At 33.4% G+C, this 21885-nt stretch overlaps 5 protein-coding genes across 5 annotated transcripts; 2 read left to right on the forward strand and 3 right to left on the reverse strand.

The window, feature by feature from the left end:
• Positions 1 to 5249: 5249 nt before the first annotated feature.
• On the forward strand, positions 5250 to 6788 carry LOC106397897 (serine/threonine-protein kinase-like protein ACR4). Its single transcript, XM_013822477.3, has one exon. It carries the CDS (start codon positions 5551 to 5553, stop codon positions 6562 to 6564), a length of 1014 nt encoding a protein of 337 aa, XP_013677931.2. The 5' UTR covers positions 5250 to 5550; the 3' UTR covers positions 6565 to 6788.
• A 2126-nt stretch (positions 6789 to 8914) lies between these two features.
• LOC106401259 (guanylate-binding protein 2-like) lies at positions 8915 to 14023 on the reverse strand. The gene is made up of 14 exons (XM_013841738.3): positions 13669 to 14023; positions 13427 to 13588; positions 13273 to 13338; positions 13035 to 13178; positions 12838 to 12951; positions 12589 to 12690; positions 12308 to 12493; positions 11939 to 12028; positions 11734 to 11868; positions 11460 to 11582; positions 11265 to 11350; positions 10539 to 11151; positions 10381 to 10458; positions 8915 to 10269 (listed from the first exon to the last, which is right to left on the reverse strand). Exons 1-14 carry the CDS (start codon positions 13918 to 13920, stop codon positions 9193 to 9195), a joined length of 3228 nt encoding a protein of 1075 aa, XP_013697192.2. The 5' UTR covers positions 13921 to 14023; the 3' UTR covers positions 8915 to 9192.
• Positions 14024 to 15038: 1015 nt separating this feature from the next.
• Positions 15039 to 16208, reverse strand: LOC106382456 (transcription elongation factor 1 homolog). The gene is made up of 5 exons (XM_013822474.3): positions 16049 to 16208; positions 15662 to 15787; positions 15523 to 15593; positions 15407 to 15428; positions 15039 to 15334 (listed from the first exon to the last, which is right to left on the reverse strand). The coding sequence occupies exons 2-5, from the start codon at positions 15772 to 15774 to the stop codon at positions 15160 to 15162; spliced, it is 381 nt and encodes a 126-aa protein (XP_013677928.2). The 5' UTR covers positions 15775 to 15787; positions 16049 to 16208; the 3' UTR covers positions 15039 to 15159.
• Positions 16209 to 16337: 129 nt separating this feature from the next.
• Positions 16338 to 17978, forward strand: LOC106382455 (28 kDa heat- and acid-stable phosphoprotein-like). The gene is made up of 8 exons (XM_013822473.3): positions 16338 to 16542; positions 16871 to 16911; positions 16991 to 17068; positions 17149 to 17235; positions 17336 to 17370; positions 17451 to 17536; positions 17619 to 17684; positions 17780 to 17978. The coding sequence occupies exons 1-8, from the start codon at positions 16476 to 16478 to the stop codon at positions 17812 to 17814; spliced, it is 495 nt and encodes a 164-aa protein (XP_013677927.2). The 5' UTR covers positions 16338 to 16475; the 3' UTR covers positions 17815 to 17978.
• Positions 17979 to 19256: 1278 nt separating this feature from the next.
• Positions 19257 to 21761, reverse strand: LOC106382453 (rac-like GTP-binding protein ARAC2). Its single transcript, XM_013822471.3, has 7 exons — positions 21169 to 21761; positions 20665 to 20752; positions 20428 to 20537; positions 20264 to 20327; positions 19814 to 19878; positions 19636 to 19701; positions 19257 to 19547 (listed from the first exon to the last, which is right to left on the reverse strand). Exons 1-7 carry the CDS (start codon positions 21265 to 21267, stop codon positions 19434 to 19436), a joined length of 606 nt encoding a protein of 201 aa, XP_013677925.1. The 5' UTR covers positions 21268 to 21761; the 3' UTR covers positions 19257 to 19433.
• Between the last annotated feature and the right edge of the window lie 124 nt (positions 21762 to 21885).

The following is a 21885-nucleotide window of genomic DNA, read 5'->3' on the forward strand; positions in this document are numbered from 1 at the left end:
TAATTGTCATATACTTCCTCTGTTCCTAAAAGAACCATATTCTTGTTTTTCACACATTTTAATAAAACACATTAAATTTGCATAATTTTTTTGTGTTTATCTTCTTTCCACAATTTTAAGCCAATAAAAAATCAATTAGTGCAATTAAGATTTTTGAAGTTTGCAATTAATTAATAAAACAAGCATTAAAAATGTAAAAAATGAATCTTTTAGAAATAATTTTTTTCTCTATAATATGTATCTTTAAGGAACGGAGAGAGTATTATTTAACTACATTAGGCAATTCTGTAATTTTATTTAAAAAAATAATGAAGCAGATTAATAATATATTTATGGTTAATTTAATAAAAAGTTTATTATATATTTAGATAGACTAACATATTTCTCTAAAAATTCTAAGAATCATTCTAGTGATGTCACATGACTGTAAAAAAAATATTGTTATGCTTCTCAATTAATATATAAGGATTCTTGTCATAGGTTATGTTAAACAATTAATTAGTACATACCTAACATAAAAGTAAAAGAGGGTTTCCTTAACTAATTGAGTTAGTAATATATGTATTTTTTTATAAATATACACTACTAGTTCAAACTGTTGAGCTTCTAAACCATAATCTCTCTTCACAGAAAGACATCGAGGATGAGATATGAGACTAGTTTAGCTTGTTTTAATCTGAAAATATTAAATATATACAATTTTTATGAAAGAAAGTATACAGTAAGTATATCTTAGTAAACAGCATTAGTTATTCATTAGGTGCAAGTTTCACCTGCCAAAGTTAGATGGGTCCATCTTGAATATTTGGATCTCATAAAATTCATTATAGTTTTTATAACATATTTTGGTACTAATTGGTGACGGATTGAATAATTAATTAACGTTGAGCCATAATCTGGGGAAAGTACATTAACACATCTAACAATAACTAATGCATTTTGCAACCATAACAAATTGAAGACAGTAACGATGATTTGTCTGGGACCTTGTGGTTAGATGGTAAAGAGTTGGATGGTAAAGCGATGGGTTTAAGACGTCAACACGTTTTAAGTTCGATCAACTTGCTTCGCGAAACTAAGACACATTATTCTGAACGCACACCTAGATATATATATATATATATATTTGCTTTATGTTCATTTCAACATCCAAAGAAAAAAATGTATCCATTACACTTCACTTTGAAAATTAATCTAGGCCTTTCTATAGACATGAATACTTCAAAGTTAGTCAAAAGGATAATGTAAAATATATTGTAATAATATGATCTTTCATATCTAATCATTGTTTAAATTCAGCTATATCATATACTCCCTCCTTTTTTAATATAAACCGAGTTTAGAGAAATTTTTATGTTCTAAAATATATGACGTTTTCGATTTTCTATGTAAAATTTATTAAAACTTAATGTTATATGACTAATGATAATATACTTTATATTTTATTATTAGTTGATTTGTGGTTAGACAAATAATTAATAATGTTTTTGTTTAGAAAATATAAAAAATTAATGATTTTCTTAATCTATGTGCACAATTCTAAAACAACGTATATTAAAAATGGATGGAATATATATGTCATTAAACTAATTATCTCTAACAAATCTCTAGCTAATTTTATTCGTTGCATAGATATTATAGACGTTTATGTTTTTTTCTTTCTCAAAATTGATTGAACACAAATGCATTCTTTATGTTTGTTTTCATTGGTACTTTTTAAACACAAACTAGATTTTGACCCGCGCTTAAAAAGCGCGGGTTTGTTTTCAAAATCAAATAAATTCTTTTGAAATCATTTTTCTAGATAATATATAGTTTGGACATATTTATCCGGGACTGCGTATCGAACCATACCAAATTAAAAACAATAAATTCAACTGAACTGAATTTCATAAATAACCTAACAAATCATATATATCTGAAATAAAAAAAAATAAACAGAACCGAGAACCAAACGGAACTTGTCATTAACCCGTGAACCGATACCGATTGACCTGACCAAGACTCAGAACAATCTTATAATATTTTTAAAATTTTGATTAAATTTCAGATATACATTATAATAGTATATAAAACTGAATCAACTATTTGATCCGCGATTTTAAAGCGCGAAAGTATGTTTTGACAAAATTTTACTTTAAAAAAAGATAATGATATTTGTTCCTTGCGTTTTTATATTTGCTATATTTTATTAAAATACAAATCTGAAAATAAACTGCATCCAATTTTTATATTCAAGAAATCATTTTAATTTTGAGGTGTATATTCATATTCTAAAAGTTTGAAAAAGTTTGTTAGTATTTTTTAAGTTGCAGTCTTTTATATTCATATTTCTTAAAAGTTAAATTTGTAATATTTTGTATACGCCAAAAAATAAATGAAGACATGTATTTAAAGAAATCAAATATTCCACATGTTACGCTAGAAAATTAAATGAAACAGCATTAGTAAATTATCTCAATAGATATGGTATAGTTAGAGAAAATAAAGGTAAGACCAAAAAAATATTAATGAATAGGTGCAACAACCTTTCATAAGTAGATTTTTTAGGACTCCTTCTCTTTTAATAGTATAGATTCTCAGTGATAAAGATCTTTTATCTATACTCATTAATTGAATTGTAGAAATGCATAATTAATGACATTTTGAACTAAGCAGTTAAAGGAGCGACATTATGGATAGAGGATCAACCAATAACTGAAAATGTCGACATTTGGTAGTTAGTTCCAAATCTATCCTACCTAAAGTCCAACACGCTCATTAATTTTGATAAGCAATTAATAATTATCATTCCGCACCTTTTCTACAATTTTATTTTTTTCATGTTTTTATTATTCATTCGTATTGTTCCTCTGATGGTTATCAGTTAAGCCTTAAATGTATTGTTAAATACTAATATGAATGTCATGCATGTTTTTAAAATAATCATGTTACTAGGTTAAAAATGAACATTGCACATATAAATTATTTTTACGTATTATATGTTATTTTAATGATAATAAATATATATTGTATAACTAAAAAGTCATTAACTATTACGTATGCAATTAAATTGTTGCGAGGACGAAAATAAATTTATTAATTCAAACAATCATTTTTTCAATTTTATATAGTATATAATTAAATTTAAATGATATTAACATAGATATATATAGTATATTTTTAATATATCTGTTAAATGATGCTTTCTAGTCATATTGGTTTTTGATATTTTGTATTTTTTATAAGGAAAACTTCAAAACACTAATAACTAAATTGTCATTATGGGATGTTTAATAGTCTTAGTAGTTTATAACTTTTTAAAAAAATTCAGTGCAAAGTTTTAAAACTTAATATTAATTTGTCAATATTTGTTCAAAACTTTTATCCAAAAAATAATTTGTTCAAGAAAATTTTGAAACTAAAATATTTATGTATTTTTATATGGTATATAGTTTAATTTAAACGATAATTACTTCCTACTTACACGATTTTCACCTTAATATTTATTAAATGAGACTTCCTACTTATATGATTTTGTAAATCATTTACATCTTGTAATAGCAAAATTCTAAAAAAAAAAACAGTGTGAGACTTTTAACAATTTAAGTAATTTATAGTCATTTTTAAAAATTCAAAATATAACATATACGGAAAAATCTAAATTTTATTATGTAGTTAATGTAGATGTTTAATTTATTTTAATAATTTAAAATTATACAAAAAATGATAGAGGAGACACTAATTTTTATCAAATATTTATTATTCAAAATTATTACTTTCTTATGCATTGATATATTTTTTTCATAATTAGTGTTATATATTTTAGATTTTTTGCCATATAGCTAATTGTCTTCAAAATACTTGGACCAAATCGTGTAATATGGCTATTTCTGTACAAATATCCGAACTTGTTTAAGATACAATGATTATTTGAATATTTTTAAATTCATATACATCAGAACAAACTCATCCAGACCTGAGATAACCCACCTCGAAACCAACCCAACAAAATTTAATACCCGAGCGGGACCTAATTTTAACAAAAAAAAAACAGTACCCGAAATAAACGATATGTACCTCAACGGATACCCGAATGTAAATGTCTAACTAATTCTATAAACAAATTTTTTTAAAAAAACTCTTTGTTGACTGTTTTAAATTCCTGTTACAAGCAAATTTATTTAAACCAGTCAAATTATTATGGTCAACATGTAAAATAAATGATGTTAAATTATTCTGGTAAAAATAATTAAAGAATTAGTTATGAAGAACAAAAAAAGAAAGTAAAAATGTAATTAAACACTTTAAAATAGGTAATTTCTGTTTCGAACTTCTGTAATAAATATTGTCAAAATATTTGGAAAAGAATAAATGAAATGGTTAGAATGTGTTAGAAAAGGAAATAAAAATTGTAAGAAAACACCTAAATCTAGGAAAGTATTTTTTGTACTTCAGTGGTATAGTGCTTAATAAAATATAGTTAAGAGTATTTTTGTATAACTTTCCCAAGTATTTGTTGTTAACGTTGGTTCTCATATGGTTTTCCCTAGCAACACTGTTTCTCATTCTATTACTAATTTAATTGGATCGTGAATCCTCTTGTGACCTAATTATTATTTTAAATAAAAATGAATTAGAAAAAGCTCTTTGATTGTAACTAAATATTTTACCATTTCTGATATACAAATAAGCTATTGCTGTAATATATTTTTGTAACTGTAATATTTTGTCAAGTTATAATATATGTTTTTCAGAATTTTTTAACGTTCTAATACATATATGATCTACAAAATTTTAATCCTATACAGGTTTAATTTATGCATAATATTTTAGTTTTATGACAAGTAATGCACCTTCATAATGTAAAAATAATAACAAAAAGTAGCATCTTTTTTAATTTAACAAATATGAAATCTTACTAGGCAACAAAATACCTAAACAAATAGTAGTTCTTCCTGCTGTAAGAAAACAAATATTTCCTTCATATAATGAAAAGTAAATATTATTCATTTTATGAAAAGTTAATGCATCTTCATAATTTTCTAATGTAAAGAAAATAACAAAATAGCATTTGTATAATTTGACGAATTTAGTAATCTTACTATGTACATAAATACCAAAACAAATACTCCTTCTGTTTCATTTTAATTCTCATTTTAGACTTATGCATACAAATTAAGAAAATATTTAATTTGTATATTTACTAAATAAAAACATCATCACCAATACATATAACCACAGTTTAACCAATAAACAAATAGATTTGAATATAAAATCAATAAATTTTGTATTAAAATTATAAAACGACACTTATTTTAAAAAAATATTTTAATTCTACAATGACAAAAATATTTCACTCATATATTAGCAAAATGAAAAGTATCTATTTTGGTTTCCCTAAAATAAAAAGTCCACAACCCAATATTTATTGACCATTCAGACGTAGTATTCCTTACTTTGTCATTTTGACCTTTATTTTATTACATTTTTCTTCACCTATATACACGCAAACCCCATAATCATAATCAGACATCCTTGAATAAGTTTTTTTTTCTTTCCTGAAATCAAATGGACAAGTCTGAAGAAATCGCTTACGCTTCTGTTCTGTCTATTCTCTCACTCTTTCTTCTAATCCTCCTCATCTTCCTCCTCTTACTATGCAGAAAGAAACCAATCCGGTCCGACGAATCTCTCCTTCCAAAAACCAAACTGGCGGGAACCACTTACCCTTTAACCGAACTAGATTCAGCAACCGACGGATTTAGCCAGCGACGAATCATCGGTAGCGGCCGGTTAGGAACGGTTTACGCAGCGGTTATCCCGTCCCACAAAAACCTCGTCGCGGTCAAAAGAATACACCCCGGTTTGGTTTTAAGCAAACCGGGTTCCGGTTTCACCACGGTTCTCAAAACGCTCTCTTCCGCTCTCCACCCCAACGTCGTCTCGATCCTAGGCTTCTCGGAAGCTCCCGGCGAGAGGATCGTCGTCACGGAATTCGTCGGAGAAGCGAAAAGCCTGAGCGATCACTTACACGGAGACTCCGACTCCGATCTCGAACCGGCGGTTACAACCGTTTTCGACTGGCGTAAACGTTTCAGAGCCGCGGCGGGAGCGGCGAGAGGCTTGGAGTATCTGCACGAGATCGTGAACCCTAGAATCGTCCACGGGCGCTTCACGTCTTCGAATGTACTCTTGGATGAGAAGTTCATGGCGAAGGTCTCAGATTACGGATTCGCGTTCTTGATTCCGCGCGAGAACTCTGAGGTTTCTTGGTACGTTGAAGAAGGGTACTGCAAAGAGAGCGATGTGTACGGATTCGGCGTCGTTTTGCTCGAGATTCTGAGTGGGAGAAGAAGCGAGAACGGGTCGATCGTGAAGTGGGCGACGCCTTTGATCAAAGAGAAGAGATTCGCTGAGCTTTTGGATCCGAGGATTGTTGTTGAGAGTGAGATCAAGTGTTTGGTGATAAGATTAGCGAAGGTTGCTTTGGCTTGCGTCGGGAACTCGCGGAGGAGTCGGCCGTCGGTTTCTCAGGTGGCGGCGATTTTGAACAGTTTGGAGAGGGAAGGAGGGGGAATTTGAACAATTCGGGAAGTTTTGGGGTTTTACGGTGAATATTGAGAATATATTAGGGGTAAGTTAGTTATTAATGAAACAGTTCTGTTAATGCTACTTAGGCCGTGTACATTAATTTTTTTTTACTTTTGGGGGTATATAATCGGTTTCGTATGATTTAATTAATGCTTTTATTCACATCAATCTATAAAATTGGGAATATTATAATCGAAAAAAATAATTTTCGTATGCTCTGTCGGAAACAATTATAGATTACGAGGATTTATAATTAAAATATGGTAAGTGTGTACGAAAGATTGTTTAAAATTTACTCGGGCCCTTCATAATTTGACGAGACTTGGAAGGTAGGTTATCGTCAAAATTAGACGGTGGACCTAATCTTTGCACCTTGTGCTTTGTGGAACAAGTCAGTTTTGTTCTTTAATGGTAAAAAATTTTGGTAGGTATTTATTTAACTTTTGTTCGGTTTAATTTAGTTTTGCTTCATTTAAGTTGGCTGAGTGGTTGATTAAATGTAATAATTGATATGAATTATCAATAGTTATTTATTTGTTTATGTAACATTCACAGCATTTTATTTCTAAACTGGAATTTTTGAAAATTGACGTACACGGCGGTTGCTGTAGACCAGTTAGACTTTTTTTTTTTGAACTGAATAATTTGTTTAAATTTCAACATTTATGAAAGTATGTTTTTTTCTAGAAACAGGAAGAAATGACATAAAAACCCTTCAAAGCTAAGAAAATTATTAATTAAACACTTTAAGAATGCACACACGCCTTTCTAAAACTGAATAAAAACATAGATTGATACTTTACCCTGGATGTACATTACTGCAAAGAACCGTTCTACTTCTTCTGACAACATGCACGTAACATAATTCAACAATAATCTATCAACGATGACTTAACTAAGAGATTATCATATTACGCTAGTACACATATGACATATTAATATATTATACTATTATAGCCTAATTAACTGTAACTGTAGTTATTCAGCTAATTAAGAATATCAATACTGATAAACTCTAAGAAAGGTCTCTTATGAGTTATGAATAAAAATTACCGAAAATTAGAAAGGACGTAAAGAATCATTTAATATATGTCACAATTTTAAATAGTTAATTTTACTTCATATTAAAATTTCATTTAAATAATTTAATGTGTTTCTCTCTGATGATCTAAAATATTTTTCGGCGTCACATCGCATAGGTCCGTCTGGTCATGCATTGATGCATAGAAGACCATATCATGAAGTTTTTTTTTTTTTAAATCTTAGAATCAGTCCATCAAACCTAATTAGTCAATAATGTTGACTGAGAATTAAAGAGTAAAATACCAATATCAAAAGCAAATAGTTGAACAAGATCAAGACAATTCTGAAGAAAAAAAGGTCGACGAATCAAAATGTCAAAACACTAAACCGACTGAAGCCAAAACGCAGCTTAGTACACACATTGACACCCAAATATTTTAAAAATTATAAACATTTTAGTATGTCTTTAAAAAAATTATTCCGAAAACTGAAAACAGTACCAAAAACTAGTTTCCGATTAATCTCCGCGTAAACTCCGATTTTTTGGTAACTCGCTAGGTCCGGACCAACCGCCCGACTAACGCCTAGCATAGTTTCAAACAGGGATTGATATTAACCATTCCAACTTTTAACGTGGGAGCTCGAATGCAACAAATCAATTCTTAGATAATAGTATAGATCTATATACTTGACATATTAATATATTTAATATAATTTCTGTAAAAAGGTATTTATACACATTATTTTGTATGCTATAAAAACATATAACTACACTTAAACTCTTATATAAGTTATATTTTATATTATATTATTTTTTTATTTTATTTTTATATCATTTTTATATAAAAATTTATAATTTTTTTTTTATAGTTATACATATATATAGTTACTTAAATTAAAATTTATAGTTGAATTATGTCCGACCATTGACCCAATTATAATAATGAGTCAATGTCTGGTTCGGATTTCAAAACTTTGCATTCGTTCAAGTATGATAATTCGATAAATTAGTTTAACAAGTTTGATTTGCATTTATTATGTTTAATCTGCATAATCTGCATTGTTTTGGTTAATCTGCATTATCTGTTGATCTGCATATTTTGATTTGCATTATCCACTTGAAGCCTAAAAACTAAAAGAAAATTACCAATCATTTGTCCAAGTAACAAAAATGTTAGACTTGATGTCACATCAGACATACAAGCCCTCCGTAGAAGAAGAGTAGATAGATCCCCGAGAATTTATCGGTTGGATCTCGGTCGGCCTAATATTCCAGGTCATTAAAAAAAATTGTTAACTGAGAGATGAAAGACAAAAATGAAATCCAAAGCAAAACGGTCAAACTCAAGCTCAACAGAACTCTGAGAACATAAAGTCTACAAATTTCAAAGTCCAACACCAAACCGACTCAAGCTCCCACAACATTAAATACCACAAAAACACTCACAAACCCTACACCTCAGTTTTAATACAACAATGCTTAACTCAGAGCCTTGCTAAAGCAAACTCTATACTAATCTCTAAAGATAGAAACTTCGAGACTAAAACATGTTTCTCCCCTCACTCTGTACAGAGTTCGTCCCACGAAGTAGCTTGTCACTGTCTCTTTCTCTCTTCTTTCTCTAACGCTTTCTTGGGAAGAACATGAGCTTCATACAAAGCGAGAATCTCTTTCTTGCTCTGATGGCCTTTGTTCAGTATCAAATGTCCGCAATCATACTTCGTCAGTTCATGCTTAAGATTCTGCACTGTTAGCTTCCTGTAATCTTCTGCTTCCTCCTCTTCTTCGTCTTGCTGGTTTTGAGTGTCCTGATCGCCTCTAGAAACTGAAACACCATCCTCATAACCACCATTATCATCTCCTCTGGTGCTTCGAGATCGTTTGTTAGTCCTCAAGATTCTATCACTTGTTTCTCCAATGTCCATATCAACATCATCTTCCATTCTGGACCGTTTCCCACGAGATGAACTCGCAGCTCTGATCTTGTTGTCCAATGCAGTTTCTTTCAACCTAGCTTGAGCTAGTTCTTGCTGAAGATTATCAACAGTTGCCTGTGCAGCTTGCAGCTCAAGAGAAAGAGCTTCAGCTCTTCTGTTGGCGGCTATATGAGCCGTACGCTCTTCATCCAACAGCTTCTCCAACGACTTCACGTTATGCGCCCTCTGTTCGTTGGTTAGTTTTAACAATGACTCGATCTCTTTCTCTCTTTCTCCGACTCTTGCTTCTAAGACTGTAACCTTGGACACAGCCTCCATCTCAGACACACGAAGTCTGTGCAATTCATCTTCCAAGTCAGTCTTCTGCCTCTCCAAGTTCTCGATTTGTCTCTGAGCGCGCTCGATCTGAGCAAGTCTTTCCATTGCCAAGCTCTGACTCTCACTTTTCTCCTTTTGGGAAGTGACGGCATCAGCTCGAGCTTTGTCCGCCAGTTCAGTAGCACGTTTAGCTTCTATTTCAGCTGTTTTGCATCTCTCTTGTACTTCATCGAATCTCTCAAAGTCAGATCGGTACTTTTGCTCTAGACGGATTTTCTCCTGTTCCAACTTGTTTGCCTCTTTTTCATATGTCAAAGCCTTCGTGTTGGCACTGTCTAACCTATCAATCATTTCCCTTAACTCCAATTTCAGTGATGCTGTTTCCACGTCAAAGCTTCTGATTTTAGACTCTGCTGCCTGCAAAAGACACCACAATAGCTTAGATCCAGATGCTCAACTGACCAACTTATCAGAATGTACCACATAGAAGGATAGGAAAACAAGGCAAAGCTAAAATAGAAAGCTCACCTTTAACTCTGATCTTAGAACCGTTAGAGACTGCTCTGCCTTCTCAATTTTTGTAGTCTTCTCCTTAATTTCTTCATCCTGAAATCAGTTAACACCTCATATTGATGATTAGAAATCTTAAAGTCATCTCTTTAACAAATTGGGACAAAGAAAGATACCTTTTCAGTTAAAGTCAATGTAAATTCCTCCCTAAGAGCATCTTCTCTCAATTGCGTTTCCTTGCCTGAACGTTCTTGCACCGAAGCAGCCTTTTGAAGAGCCGATCTTGCCTCTCCCACAGCATAATCATACTTTCTTTTCCATTCCTCGGTCTCTTCCTGAGCGGATTTGGCTTGTTCTCTAGCTGCAGAGAGCCTAGCTTCAGAAGTAGTACTTCGTGTCCTAAGAACTTCCATATCAGATTTAAGCTGATCTTCAACAGCTTTCTGTTTCAAAACAAACTGGTCGTACTTTCTTTTCCATTCCTTGATTTCTTCTTGTTTAGATTCCAATGTTTTGACCAAAGTGGAGCATCGCTCATTCAGCGAACTGTTCTCCCCCTGTAGTTTAGTTATGCGTTCTCTGTATATATCTTCCAGCTTCTTCTTGTCGATGTTGGATTCATCATAACGTTTCTGGTATTCCAGCTTGTATCTCTCGCTATCATCCAACTGCTGCTTCAGATGCTTCATCGCATCTTCAACAGAACGGAATTTCACTGCCAGTGAGTTCTTCTCTATAGCGATGTTATCTATAAGCCTTTTGGTGAGATCATATATCGGTCCCTCCAAGCTGCATGATTAAAATTCGAGAATTAAATGGGTAAAATATATGAACAAACCTTTAAAGAAACATACACCGATACACGTAAATCTAAATCGGAGAGGGGGACTAGTAGTAACTACCTTTGTTGCAAGAAAACAGAAAGTTTCTGCCATTTCCCTGGGCCATGACATGATGCTTCGTAGTCTGACAAACGAGCTTCTAGAACCTGATACACAATCGATCCATACATAAGACAATCAACAACCAACTAAAACCACGGGAACTTCCATCCTTGGTACATCTAGTCGAAAAATATATATCCATAAGTAACCAACCTTGACAACATTATCCATATTCGCATTAGAGGCATGGCAAGCTGCTCTCAGCTGCTTCTCCATACTTTGGATAGCACTCGTGCATCGCAAATCTGCCTCCATGAATGCATTTCTTTTGTAATCCTGAATCAAGAAAAGATAGTCTACATCAGCATAACGAAGTGAGAAGAGAAAATTCATGTGGAGGTTGAGGAAACGAGAAATGTAACTAAAACAGTCGGATTTTAAAAACAAGTACTTTATTACTGCATAGCACTGGTTTAGAGTCCATTACCGCAAATTTTTTCTTCAAGTCCTTGTGAAGAAGATCCTCGTATCTTTTTCTTGCTATACCAGCCCCTACAGCATTGGCGTTAAACATAGCCAAGGCTTTTCGAACTGCTTCTTCATGTTCTTCCCTCAGTGCACCCTATATATAAGAATTGGTATGAATCATAACATAAATTACAAATAACGGGAGGCTAAAGACAGGTGCTTACTTCTTCAGGAGCTTTTGATTGGTCAAAGGCAGCCAAATAAGCTTCTATACCAGAATCATATGCTCTTCGACACTCAGTTTCTTCGACATTCTACAAGAACATAATCAAGAAAAATCAATTTATGAAGTATTTGAGGGAAAATAAGTAAAAGGATGCATTAGTAAAAACATCCCAACTAATCCCCGCGATGGTTTCCAAGTACACAAATGTCTGAACGCATTAATCAACCATATGTTTACATTATGTAAAGTGAACCCCGCCCTATCTAGTCAAATCCTTCAAGTCTCAGGTTTTTTTAATCCTTCAAGAAAAGGAATGGCTTTTGACTTTAAATGTATCAAACATCCACGAAGGCAAGAGATCTCAAACCTGCCAAGCTGAGGTTATCGTTGGCACAGCACCATTGTTCAACGCATCCAGATAAGACTGTGTAATAGCAGCAAGTACAGGACCCGTCATCACAGTACCCCCTAACTGCTTGGGCCTCGTCTTCTCAAAAACAAACTTGGTAAATGCATCCAGGCCAGCGGCAAACTCACCTCTCAAATCTTTCAACTGCATAGACACAATGGAATTTATGTAACCAAGTATTATACAAACCTTTAAGCGTAGTATAAGAAGTGAAGGAGCGTGCAAAAAATGATACTAACCGGAATTTGGTCAAGTCTCTGGAGGTCCTTTTCATTGGTCAAAGGCCTTACAAGGGTGAAACATTCTCTGTCCGGAAAAAGTGCACGGATGGAATCTCGGATCTGCAAAACCATTGCTCTCGTTAGCATTGACTCCCAATTGTGCTAGCAAAGAAACATTACACTTGATCACCACACCCAGATTTCTCATAGAGTGGACGACTATCTAAATGAACTTACAAAAAAAATCAAAGCACATGCAACCATTACCTCATTTTTAGCAGCAATATCTCCTCCACCACCTTGAACCGGCCTTAACGCAATTTCTAAATAGTCACGCGGAGTAATCTTGCGGTTATCTTCTTCTAGGTCCAAATAAAAGTCCTGCAAGTAGGCATATCCAAGGTTAATATATAAGACATGGTATCGAAAACAAATTTACATTAAAAAATAGCAGAGAGGATTACCCTAAGGAGCCAGACAAAGATGGGAGAAAACTGTCCAAGTTCAGAACGTGAGCTCGTTCCTTCAGACGCTTTCACACGGATATGCTTTGTCATTTGAGTGACAAGAGAAAGGCGATCGAGTGAAGCTTCGTCAATACCACCCATCTGAAAACACACGAAAGAAAACAACACCTAATAAGCACAAAACAACATCTAAGGAAGAGATACGCACAAAAAGAGAAGTGGAAATTAAACAAACCTGATTGTATACGAACATGCTTGACAAAAGCACAGCTAATGAGAATATCTGAGTGCTGTAGGTACCCTGTGGGATTACATTAGAAGGAAAGTGAATCAGAACATATAAAGGAAAGTGAAGCAATTTCACTGGTAAATTACAAGTTTTTACTCACCGTTTGGTCATAAGCATCAATGCCTTCACTATCTAAGAGCAAAAGATTATACTCAGATCCATCAAGAGCAGTTCGTTTGATAGGAGAACTCCACAACCAAAGCCCCTTTGTACAAGGCTTGTGCGTTGACGCTACTTGAAATCCGTTACTTCGCCCAAGAAGCTACAACAAAAAAAAAAAAATCACAAAATCAATTGAATTAAACAAACTCTAAGATCAAAAGGAGAAAAAAAAAACATTACCTGATTGAGAATAAAGCTCTTGCCTTGACGAGCCCTACCACAAACCGAGACAACGCCGATGGGCTCCTTGACGAGTAGCAGAGTCGCAACTGCTTCAGGGTCCATCCGGAACTTTCCTTTCTCATCGCAGTACACTAGCCGAATCGGTCTCGGTGGTCCCGTCGCAGCAGACGACGAAGGGTATGATCTCGGCGACGGGGAAGCGGAACTAGACGGCGAATCTTTGGCTCCTCGACTGAAAAAGCTCCTCATCTCCGCAAGCTTCGAAGTTCGTGAAGATTCGTCACTTGAAATTTCGCTCGATGTTTGGAGATTTTTTTTTCCTGGATATTAGTGTGATTTTGAAAAAGAGGGGAAAGTAGCGTCAAGATGACGAAGTAGAGACCTAAGATACGTTCGAGACATGATGGATAGCTATATGTGGGCCTTACAGGGCCTAAATGTGTATTTTTCGAGCCCAATGTAAAATAGGTTATTGTATTTTAATGGATTTGAAAATCCGAACTAAATTTATGTTATTGGTTTTATGATTTTCAAATTTGTATTAAAATCGTGTGTTATTAGTTTAATGATTCATAAATTTTGTATCAAATCAAGTGTTATCCAATCTTACGGATTTACTAATAAATTTGATTTTCTAATGAATTTGAATGGATTTATTTGGATTTTTTGTTAATAATACAAAATAGGGTTATTGGTTGTCGTATTTTAATGGATTTGAAAATCCAAACTAAATCTAGTGTTATTGGTTCTGTGATTTTTAAATTTGTATTAAAATTAGGTGTTATTGGTTTAATGATTCATAAATTCTATATCCAGTCAAGTGTTATTCAATCGTACGGATTTATTAATATATTTGATTTTATAATGGATTTGAATGAATTTGTTTGGATTTTTTAGTTAAAAATATAAAGATTCAAATCCGAGGGAAACCTTTGGATTTGCATATTTTACTTGAATTTATAAATACTATATGGATTTCCAAATTAATCAAAATATATAAACCAATAACAACTCCAAAGAAGAAAGCCGAGGATAAGCGACGTTTAAGGAATTTAGTAGGGTAAAAAAGTGTTTTTGGATGAGCCGGTCCTCGGCATATAGAAGTGAGCTGATCTCTCCCTTTTGGTAAAAGAAGAAATTTTTGTATTTTATAGGAAAACATAGCAATGAAAATTATTAAAGAAAAAAAAAATGGATTGGAGATGCTCTAAGCTTAAAACCAACTAGTAAGCGTACAATCAAGATGGTGCATTTTCATAAAGCTTTAACTACATCTCAAATCCCGCTCACGACTGATTCGGTTCTAAACTTGACTAACCTCATCTTCTTATCGATCTTGGTTAGGTTTTACGTGTACAGAGCTGAGATTACTGTTTCAGTAAATGTAAAACAAAAGGAAACGAAGGTGATAGGTAACAACGAGTGTCAGTAGATATTACAACATAAGGGAAATGTCTAAAAGGACTTGCATGGTTTTCAATAAAAAGATCAATCGTCTCGGTAGTTAAACTTCCTTTTAACAGACACACGTTCATCTTCATCATCCTCTTCCTCCACTTCTTCTTCTTGTTCATATACTTCTTCTTCCTCTACTTCCTCTTCTTGCTCAACATCATCTTCCACAGTATTGACCCTCTCGCACTCATCAATCCATTCGCTGTAGCTGCATTAGTTTCACAGAGGCTTAGAAAAAAAACAGGGTGAAAGAAGAAGAAGAAGAAGATAGTGTACTTACATGTCTATAGCTTCACTCAAAGCTGCAAGAAAACAAAAGATTGATCAAATATGTAAAGCAAAAAAAACTGATTATATATAGCAATGTCACGATTAGAGAGCAGCATGAAAAGGAACCTGTGATAGTAGTGCTAAAGCTTTCTTCACAGATTCTACAAGTGGCAATACCAATCATCTCCTTCATATTACTGTTAAGAAAAACGAAATCTTCAACAAATATGTCGTAGCTCATTAAAGCTATAAGAAAGAAGGTTACATTTGGCATTCGACACTAGAGCCGTGATTGCAAAAAGGACAGCTGAAGACAGTGTCAAGCTTGTCCATTCGCTTCGTTGTAGCCGGCTTTGCCCTTGACTTCCTCTTCCCCATTGCTTAACCACCCCTTAGGCCACAATCCAAAAAAAAATATAAAAATCAATACTTTAATCTCTAGATTAAGAAAAATACCCAGAAGGATCCAACTTTTAGAAAATAAAATCGGAAACCCATAACTTGCGAATCTATAAAAATTCAAAAGAATCAGAGCCAAGGCTCAAGAAAATGCCCTAATTAAGATCAAATATTCACAAGCCCAAGTTTGATAATTTGGTAAAGACAAAGGTTGCTGTTCCGAAGCAAACAATGAATTGAGAAACTGACAAACCTGTTATTATTGCACAAGATCGATTCCTCGAAGAAGAGCGAGATACGAAACCCTAGAAAGATGTCAATTGGGGGAGAAAGGGAAAAGGAGTTAGATGCAATTTTGATATTTTTTCTAGACAGCAACGACGCCGTTTTTATCATAACTCAGTGTGAGAACGGAGAAGTATACTGCGTTTAACATAAACGACATCGTTTAACAGTTAACACCAAAAGAAGCTGATGACCGTTCGATCTAATATAGGTTCACGGATCCTTAACTACACCGCGATACAGAGGAACAAATCGCAATTACACACTGAAAACGAACACAGAATCCCCCAAAAGAAGCCACCTTTAGGGTTCTCGTCTCCAAATCGCTTTCGAATCCAATCCCCTGGGTTTCTCTCCTCCAGTTTTCGATTTCAATCTCTTTGTCGTGAGAAGCGATGGGAAGAGGCAAGTTCAAGGGGAAACCTACTGGCCAGCGCCGATTCTCAAGTGCAGCTGATATTCGTAAGATATTTATCGAATTTGCAGTTTCTGATTGTTATATGTATTTTGCAATAAGATCTGGTCTTTAGCGTTGCTTTAGCTTTTAAATTGGATGTGTTGAATTGACTTGTTACTTGTTTGAGAGAATCATGTGTAAAGTCTCTTTCTTGGATGATCTTTTGGTCTTGGGTTTCTCTTCAGATGTGTGATGTTTAGTGTGATGTGTTCTGTTCTGTTGTTGCTTTAGCTGCGTGTTTGAGAGAATCGTGTGTAAAGACTCTGTATTGGTTTGGATGGTCTTTTAACAGATGTGTTCAATTTAGTGTGATCTTTTTTGTGTGCTGTGTAGTTGCTGGAACTTCTGCTGCGCGTCCTCGGTCATTCAAGCAGGTACTTTGGTTGTTTTCTCTTACATGTTTGTTGACTTGTGTTGGTTAATGAATTGGCCTTTTTTTTATGAAATTATCAGAAAGAAGCTGAGTACGAGGAAGATGTTGAAGAGGAGTCTGAAGAGGAATCTGAAGAGGAATCCGAAGATGAATCTGATGTGAGTGTAAAACCCACCCTTAGAATCTTATCTGACCTCCTTCATCTATTCTCATCATTACTTGGGTATAATAATATCAGGTGAAGAAGAAAGGACATGAAGCTCTTATCGAAGTTGACAATCCTAACAGAGCCAAACCAAAGACTTTAAAAGCTAGAGACCTTGATGTAAGCTTTCTGTGTTGGTCAGTTTCTGTGAACCTACTTAAATATGTTTGTCTTAATAACTTTGTGTTTTTTTTGTTCTTTCTCTGTTTCTCATTATTAGGCTAGTAAAACCACTGAACTCTCAAGGCGTGAAAGGTTTGTTTCTGATTTTCTCTCATTCAACATTTCTTATTTAAGGAGCTTCTTACAGTTCCATCTTATATGGTGTTTTGCAGGGAGGAGCTAGAGAAGCAGCGAGCTCATGAGCGTTACATGAGGTTGCAGGAGCAAGGCAAAACCGAACAAGCAAGAAAGGATTTGGGTAATCTACTATGAATCTCATCTTGTTCTCTCTCACTTGTTTCTTTCTATGTTACCAAATGGGTTTGTCTGTGTGTGTATAGATCGTCTGGCTCTGATTCGCCAACAGAGAGAAGAAGCGGCCAAGAAGCGAGAAGAGGAAAAAGCAGGTAATAAACCTCTTAAACAAACCACCTCTTACGGTTTCAAGAAACAGAACGATTTCCTGTTGTTTCTGATTTTTCAATGTCTCTGTTTATTGTAGCGAAAGACGCCAAGAAAGTAGATGCTCGCAAATGAGACAAGTGTTCACCCTTTAAAAAAGCAACCTACCTAAAAAAAGAAAGAATACTCATCGAATTTTACTTTGTTCTTTTTTTCTATTGGTAAACAGATCATAAAACATTTGCCTAATACTTACTACCGTGGGGATTACTCCATCTTAATACATTTGAAGTTAATAATCTCTTTGTCTTGCTTTGTTTTCAATTCTTTTAGTTTGGTTTGCAAGAAATCCTAAACTTAAGCCAAAACTTGCTGTAGTTTGATAAAAAATGTTTGGAGTTAGTCTGCGCCTTCGACTTCTTGTAGTTGGATCGTGCTTTGTTTGATGTCCGTTCAATGGGTTAACCGTACCACTGAAGATGAATTGGTAGAAAATTCGATATTTATTTGGTTTTCCATTCCGGTTAGAAATAATTTTTCGAATTAATTATGTAACTGAAAATTTTAAAGAGGAAAACTGTAGCATTGGTAACTCGCAGGACCAGTTTGCAATTATTTAAAACAAGATTTGTATTTAAATCCAACTTAAAAAAAAAAAGTAAAACAACCAGTGCCACTCCAAGTAGAATATTGGAGAAAGACAAATTTTAAAGAGGAAAAATAAAAAGTCCTTCAAACAGATTTAGTGATACAACCCTTCCATGGTTACCAACTTGCCAAATCGATACCTTATAGATCGATAATGGCATGAGAAAAGAACAGATCCAAACATAGACTATCACCGTAGTTAACCACCACTTGAGCTTTGTTCAAAACAGTTTACCCGCCCTCAAAGCAGATAGCTTATTAGAAGCTCGATGGTTCGTGCAACTCCATCACCCTCTCAACAAATCCCACACCATACCAACACCGACAGTCGAAAACCTCACTAAAACCAGTGAAAACCCCAAAAAGAGCGGCAAATCCTGACTTGAATCTTCAACGGACATCTTTGAGAAAGAATCACCAGATCATGTCCTCTTAAGTCCAGATCTGCGTAAACGTGTTGCTTCCAACCACCTTACAACGCACATAGTAACCACCAGAGAAGAAACGGTGACCCGCCATAAGATCAGTAAATATAACATCACAAAACCAAAGTTTGAAGAACTGGAGCAAAGAAAATGTAAAGAGAAACAACTTTAGGTGTTATACTCTCAGCATTTGAACTGTTATATCGTTCTGTATAAACTTTAATTCTAAATATAATACAATTGTCCAAAAAAAATAAGTTTGATATATTGATAAGTAAAAACAACATAATATATTATTTTTAATTTGCAAGCTGATCAATTATATGTGTGGCATGCAGTGACTGATCCAACTTTATATTTTAAAAGGGTTCACAATTTGATTTTAGCCCAACCTCTAAAATATATTAGAGAAAAGAGTAAAAAAGAATGGTATCAAACAGACTAGAGAAAAGGTGGATCACTATGGGGAAAAAGAAACCAACAGAGCTGCTGAATAAAAACTGATGAATGGAAAAACACTGACATATATATATATAATTAACCTGTGTCATGTGATCCATTATTTCTCAGCGTGAAACAGCCTCTGGTGGCATGAAATTGTTTATGACGAATAAATCCCTTTTGTCATTACAAAAAAACAAAAAAAAAACGAAATACTTGTATTATTTAAATTCGGAAATATTAGAGGAAAAAGCATGTTCTTGATCTCTTGGTCTTTAAGGGCTTTATCTTCTTCTTTGCCTTTGGTGGCCTCAAAGCTACCCGGATCGCTGTATCAAACACTGACTTCACATTCTGACAAAGGAAAAACCAGAATTCAGCTTGATTATATTTTATTTCAACCTAATGTTTAATATAAATGTACTCATATGAAATCATATACCTGTTGGGTTTTGGAGCTGCATTCTAAGTACCTGACGGCTCCAATCATCTTTCTTAGTTCTTCTCCCTGTTACTCAAATTCATCATACTATTACAGCCACAGTTATGACTTTTTGTAACATATAGACATATATATATTTGTATTTGTAAAAATAAATATGATATTTTTATAAGGATACCTGAGCAGTTGTTATAGAAGCTGCTCCTGGATGATCTTTCAAGAACTGCTTGTCATCCCTCAAGTCTGTAATTTTTCTTTTCAACATTACCTCACTAATAAAAATATACTTTAATGAACAAATATCAAAGGCTAAATAAACCAAGGAAAGTGTATAAATAACACTGGGCTATTGATTATTAGCTCATTAGTAACCGAAAGTGGGCAATGTTAGTTTACTGCATTCTTGTATTTTCCTGTTATCGGGTTTCAATATATAAATGAAAAATAATATATTAATATTTATTGGAACTACTAAGCTAGAAAACTTTATCTAGCAGAAAAATAATCGAATGATAAATATTTTAACATATTGTTTTCACTAGAATTGAATAAAAGGATATACAATATAAAATGATTACATATCGACGAAATATTTCCCTATGTAAATGTTGATGAACTTCTTTATTACCTAATTTGGTTCCGACGAGCACAATGGGGATGGTAGGCGCATAATGTTTCAGCTCCGGCAGCCACTATTATTCAAGAAATTAATATAAATAAAATAATCTTGAAGACAATTAAATATTTTTCACCACAGTCATTTCAAAACAGATGCAAATTTTAAAATGCTACCTTTTTGTAAATATTCTCGTAACTGGCTTTGCTAATTAGGGAAAATGCCAATAAAAATACATCTGCTCCTCTGTAACTCAAAGGCCGAAGCCTGTTATAATCCTCCTGCCCTGATAATTACACATTAAAACTAATTATTAATACTAATATATGTACTATTTGTCCATTCATCAGTTTTAGTAATAAACTAAAAAGTTTTATTTTTCTGAAAAAAACTAAAAAGTTTTAACTATTTACCGGCAGTATCCCAGAGGCCGAGGTTGACCGTACTTCCATCGACCACCACGTTCGCACTGAAATTGTCGAAAACTGTCGGAACATAATCCTGTAAATTATATACCTTTTAAATCATTTTTATCCCAAACATATATATAAACAAACATATAGAAAAAAATTAAAATACATTTTATGTAAAATAATTAAAAATACATTTGTTTAGCTTTAGTTTCGGGTTTACGTCCAGTAGTTTCAAATGATTTTTTTTTTTTAACTTATTAAATGAAAATATTCAAGTATCATTGTAAAAACAAAAACCTTAGTACGAGAAATTTCCATGAATATGTATCACAGTACATAACCAGGCTTTGTCAAAACTAAACGTAAAATCTAAATAACACGAAAACATTAAATTACGTAAAAGCCAGTAAAATTCTTCAAGAGACCAGCATAAAACTCTTAAAACATCAGTTTGAAAGTCTTCATGGAAACAAACTGTTTAAACCTAAACAATAAATTAATTACCGTAGGAAAAGTATTGCTGGTATATGAAATTAACATACAAGTCTTCCCCACGGCTCCATCTCCGACAGTCACACACTTGATGAATCTTGCTGTGCTCATTTTTTCTTTTATCTTTCTGTTTGTGATTTTGTGTGTGTGTTTGGTTTCTATGTTCAGAAGAGAAGAGAAGTGGTCGAGGGTTCTTAAGAAGCTTTTTGTGATGATTATAGTTGTTTATTGGTGGAGAGGATGATTACTACTCTTATTGTTAATTTTTATCAGCTTATTTGGTACAGGAGGAAATTTGAAGCAAAACATACAAAACAAACCGAACAAATACCGAATCAATTAAGGAACTGTATAGATAAATTGGTTTATATATCCTCAAATCAAATAAACCAAGTACGCCAAATAAACTCTTACATCCGTCATAAATTAGAGAGAAACGTTAGAATATTTTTAAAATTATATTCTATAAAATAGTTGGATAAATATTATTATAAAGTTATTCAAAAAAAAAATTGGTCTATCTGATTTTCTGAATCAAGTCGACAGATCAGAATGGTTTCCACGGAATTGAACCAGATCAAGCCGAAAAGTGATACTCTCTCACCTTTTGCCTCTCTTATTGTTTAAATATATTAATTAACTTACATTAATGACTTAAAATGATGAGGAATTGAGTATTTCTTTTACTTCAAGTGCAAGATCTTGTGGTCGGCCAAAGTGATGTAGCCG

Source organism: Brassica napus, chromosome A6 (genome assembly GCF_020379485.1).
Source record: "Brassica napus cultivar Da-Ae chromosome A6, Da-Ae, whole genome shotgun sequence".
NCBI classification, from domain to species: domain Eukaryota; kingdom Viridiplantae; phylum Streptophyta; class Magnoliopsida; order Brassicales; family Brassicaceae; genus Brassica; species Brassica napus.

Bases quoted from the DNA above. Each gene is read 5' to 3' on its own strand.
- LOC106397897 (XM_013822477.3), top strand. From the start codon at position 5,551: ATGGACAAGTCTGAAGAAATCGCTTACGCTTCTGTTCTGTCTATTCTC.
- LOC106401259 (XM_013841738.3), bottom strand. From the start codon at position 13,920: ATGAGGAGCTTTTTCAGTCGAGGAGCCAAAGATTCGCCGTCTAGTTCC. The intron at 11,869-11,938 runs GTAAGCACCTGT...TCTTATATATAG, and splicing joins AATCAAAAGCTCCTGAAGAA to GGTGCACTGAGGGAAGAACA. The intron at 11,351-11,459 runs GTTGGTTACTTA...ATTGTGTATCAG, and splicing joins ATATGGATAATGTTGTCAAG to GTTCTAGAAGCTCGTTTGTC.
- LOC106382456 (XM_013822474.3), bottom strand. From the start codon at position 15,774: ATGGGGAAGAGGAAGTCAAGGGCAAAGCCGGCTACAACGAAGCGAATG. The intron at 15,429-15,522 runs GTTCCTTTTCAT...GTTTTCTTGCAG, and splicing joins CTTTAGCACTACTATCACAG to CTTTGAGTGAAGCTATAGAC. The intron at 15,335-15,406 runs GTAAGTACACTA...AAACTAATGCAG, and splicing joins TTGAGTGAAGCTATAGACAT to CTACAGCGAATGGATTGATG.
- LOC106382455 (XM_013822473.3), top strand. From the start codon at position 16,476: ATGGGAAGAGGCAAGTTCAAGGGGAAACCTACTGGCCAGCGCCGATTC. The intron at 17,069-17,148 runs GTGAGTGTAAAA...TAATAATATCAG, and splicing joins AATCCGAAGATGAATCTGAT to GTGAAGAAGAAAGGACATGA. The intron at 17,371-17,450 runs GTTTGTTTCTGA...GGTGTTTTGCAG, and splicing joins GAACTCTCAAGGCGTGAAAG to GGAGGAGCTAGAGAAGCAGC.
- LOC106382453 (XM_013822471.3), bottom strand. From the start codon at position 21,267: ATGAGCACAGCAAGATTCATCAAGTGTGTGACTGTCGGAGATGGAGCC. The intron at 20,753-21,168 runs GTAATTAATTTA...TATAATTTACAG, and splicing joins CCAGCAATACTTTTCCTACG to GATTATGTTCCGACAGTTTT. The intron at 20,328-20,427 runs GTAGCATTTTAA...CTTGAATAATAG, and splicing joins ACGAGAATATTTACAAAAAG to TGGCTGCCGGAGCTGAAACA.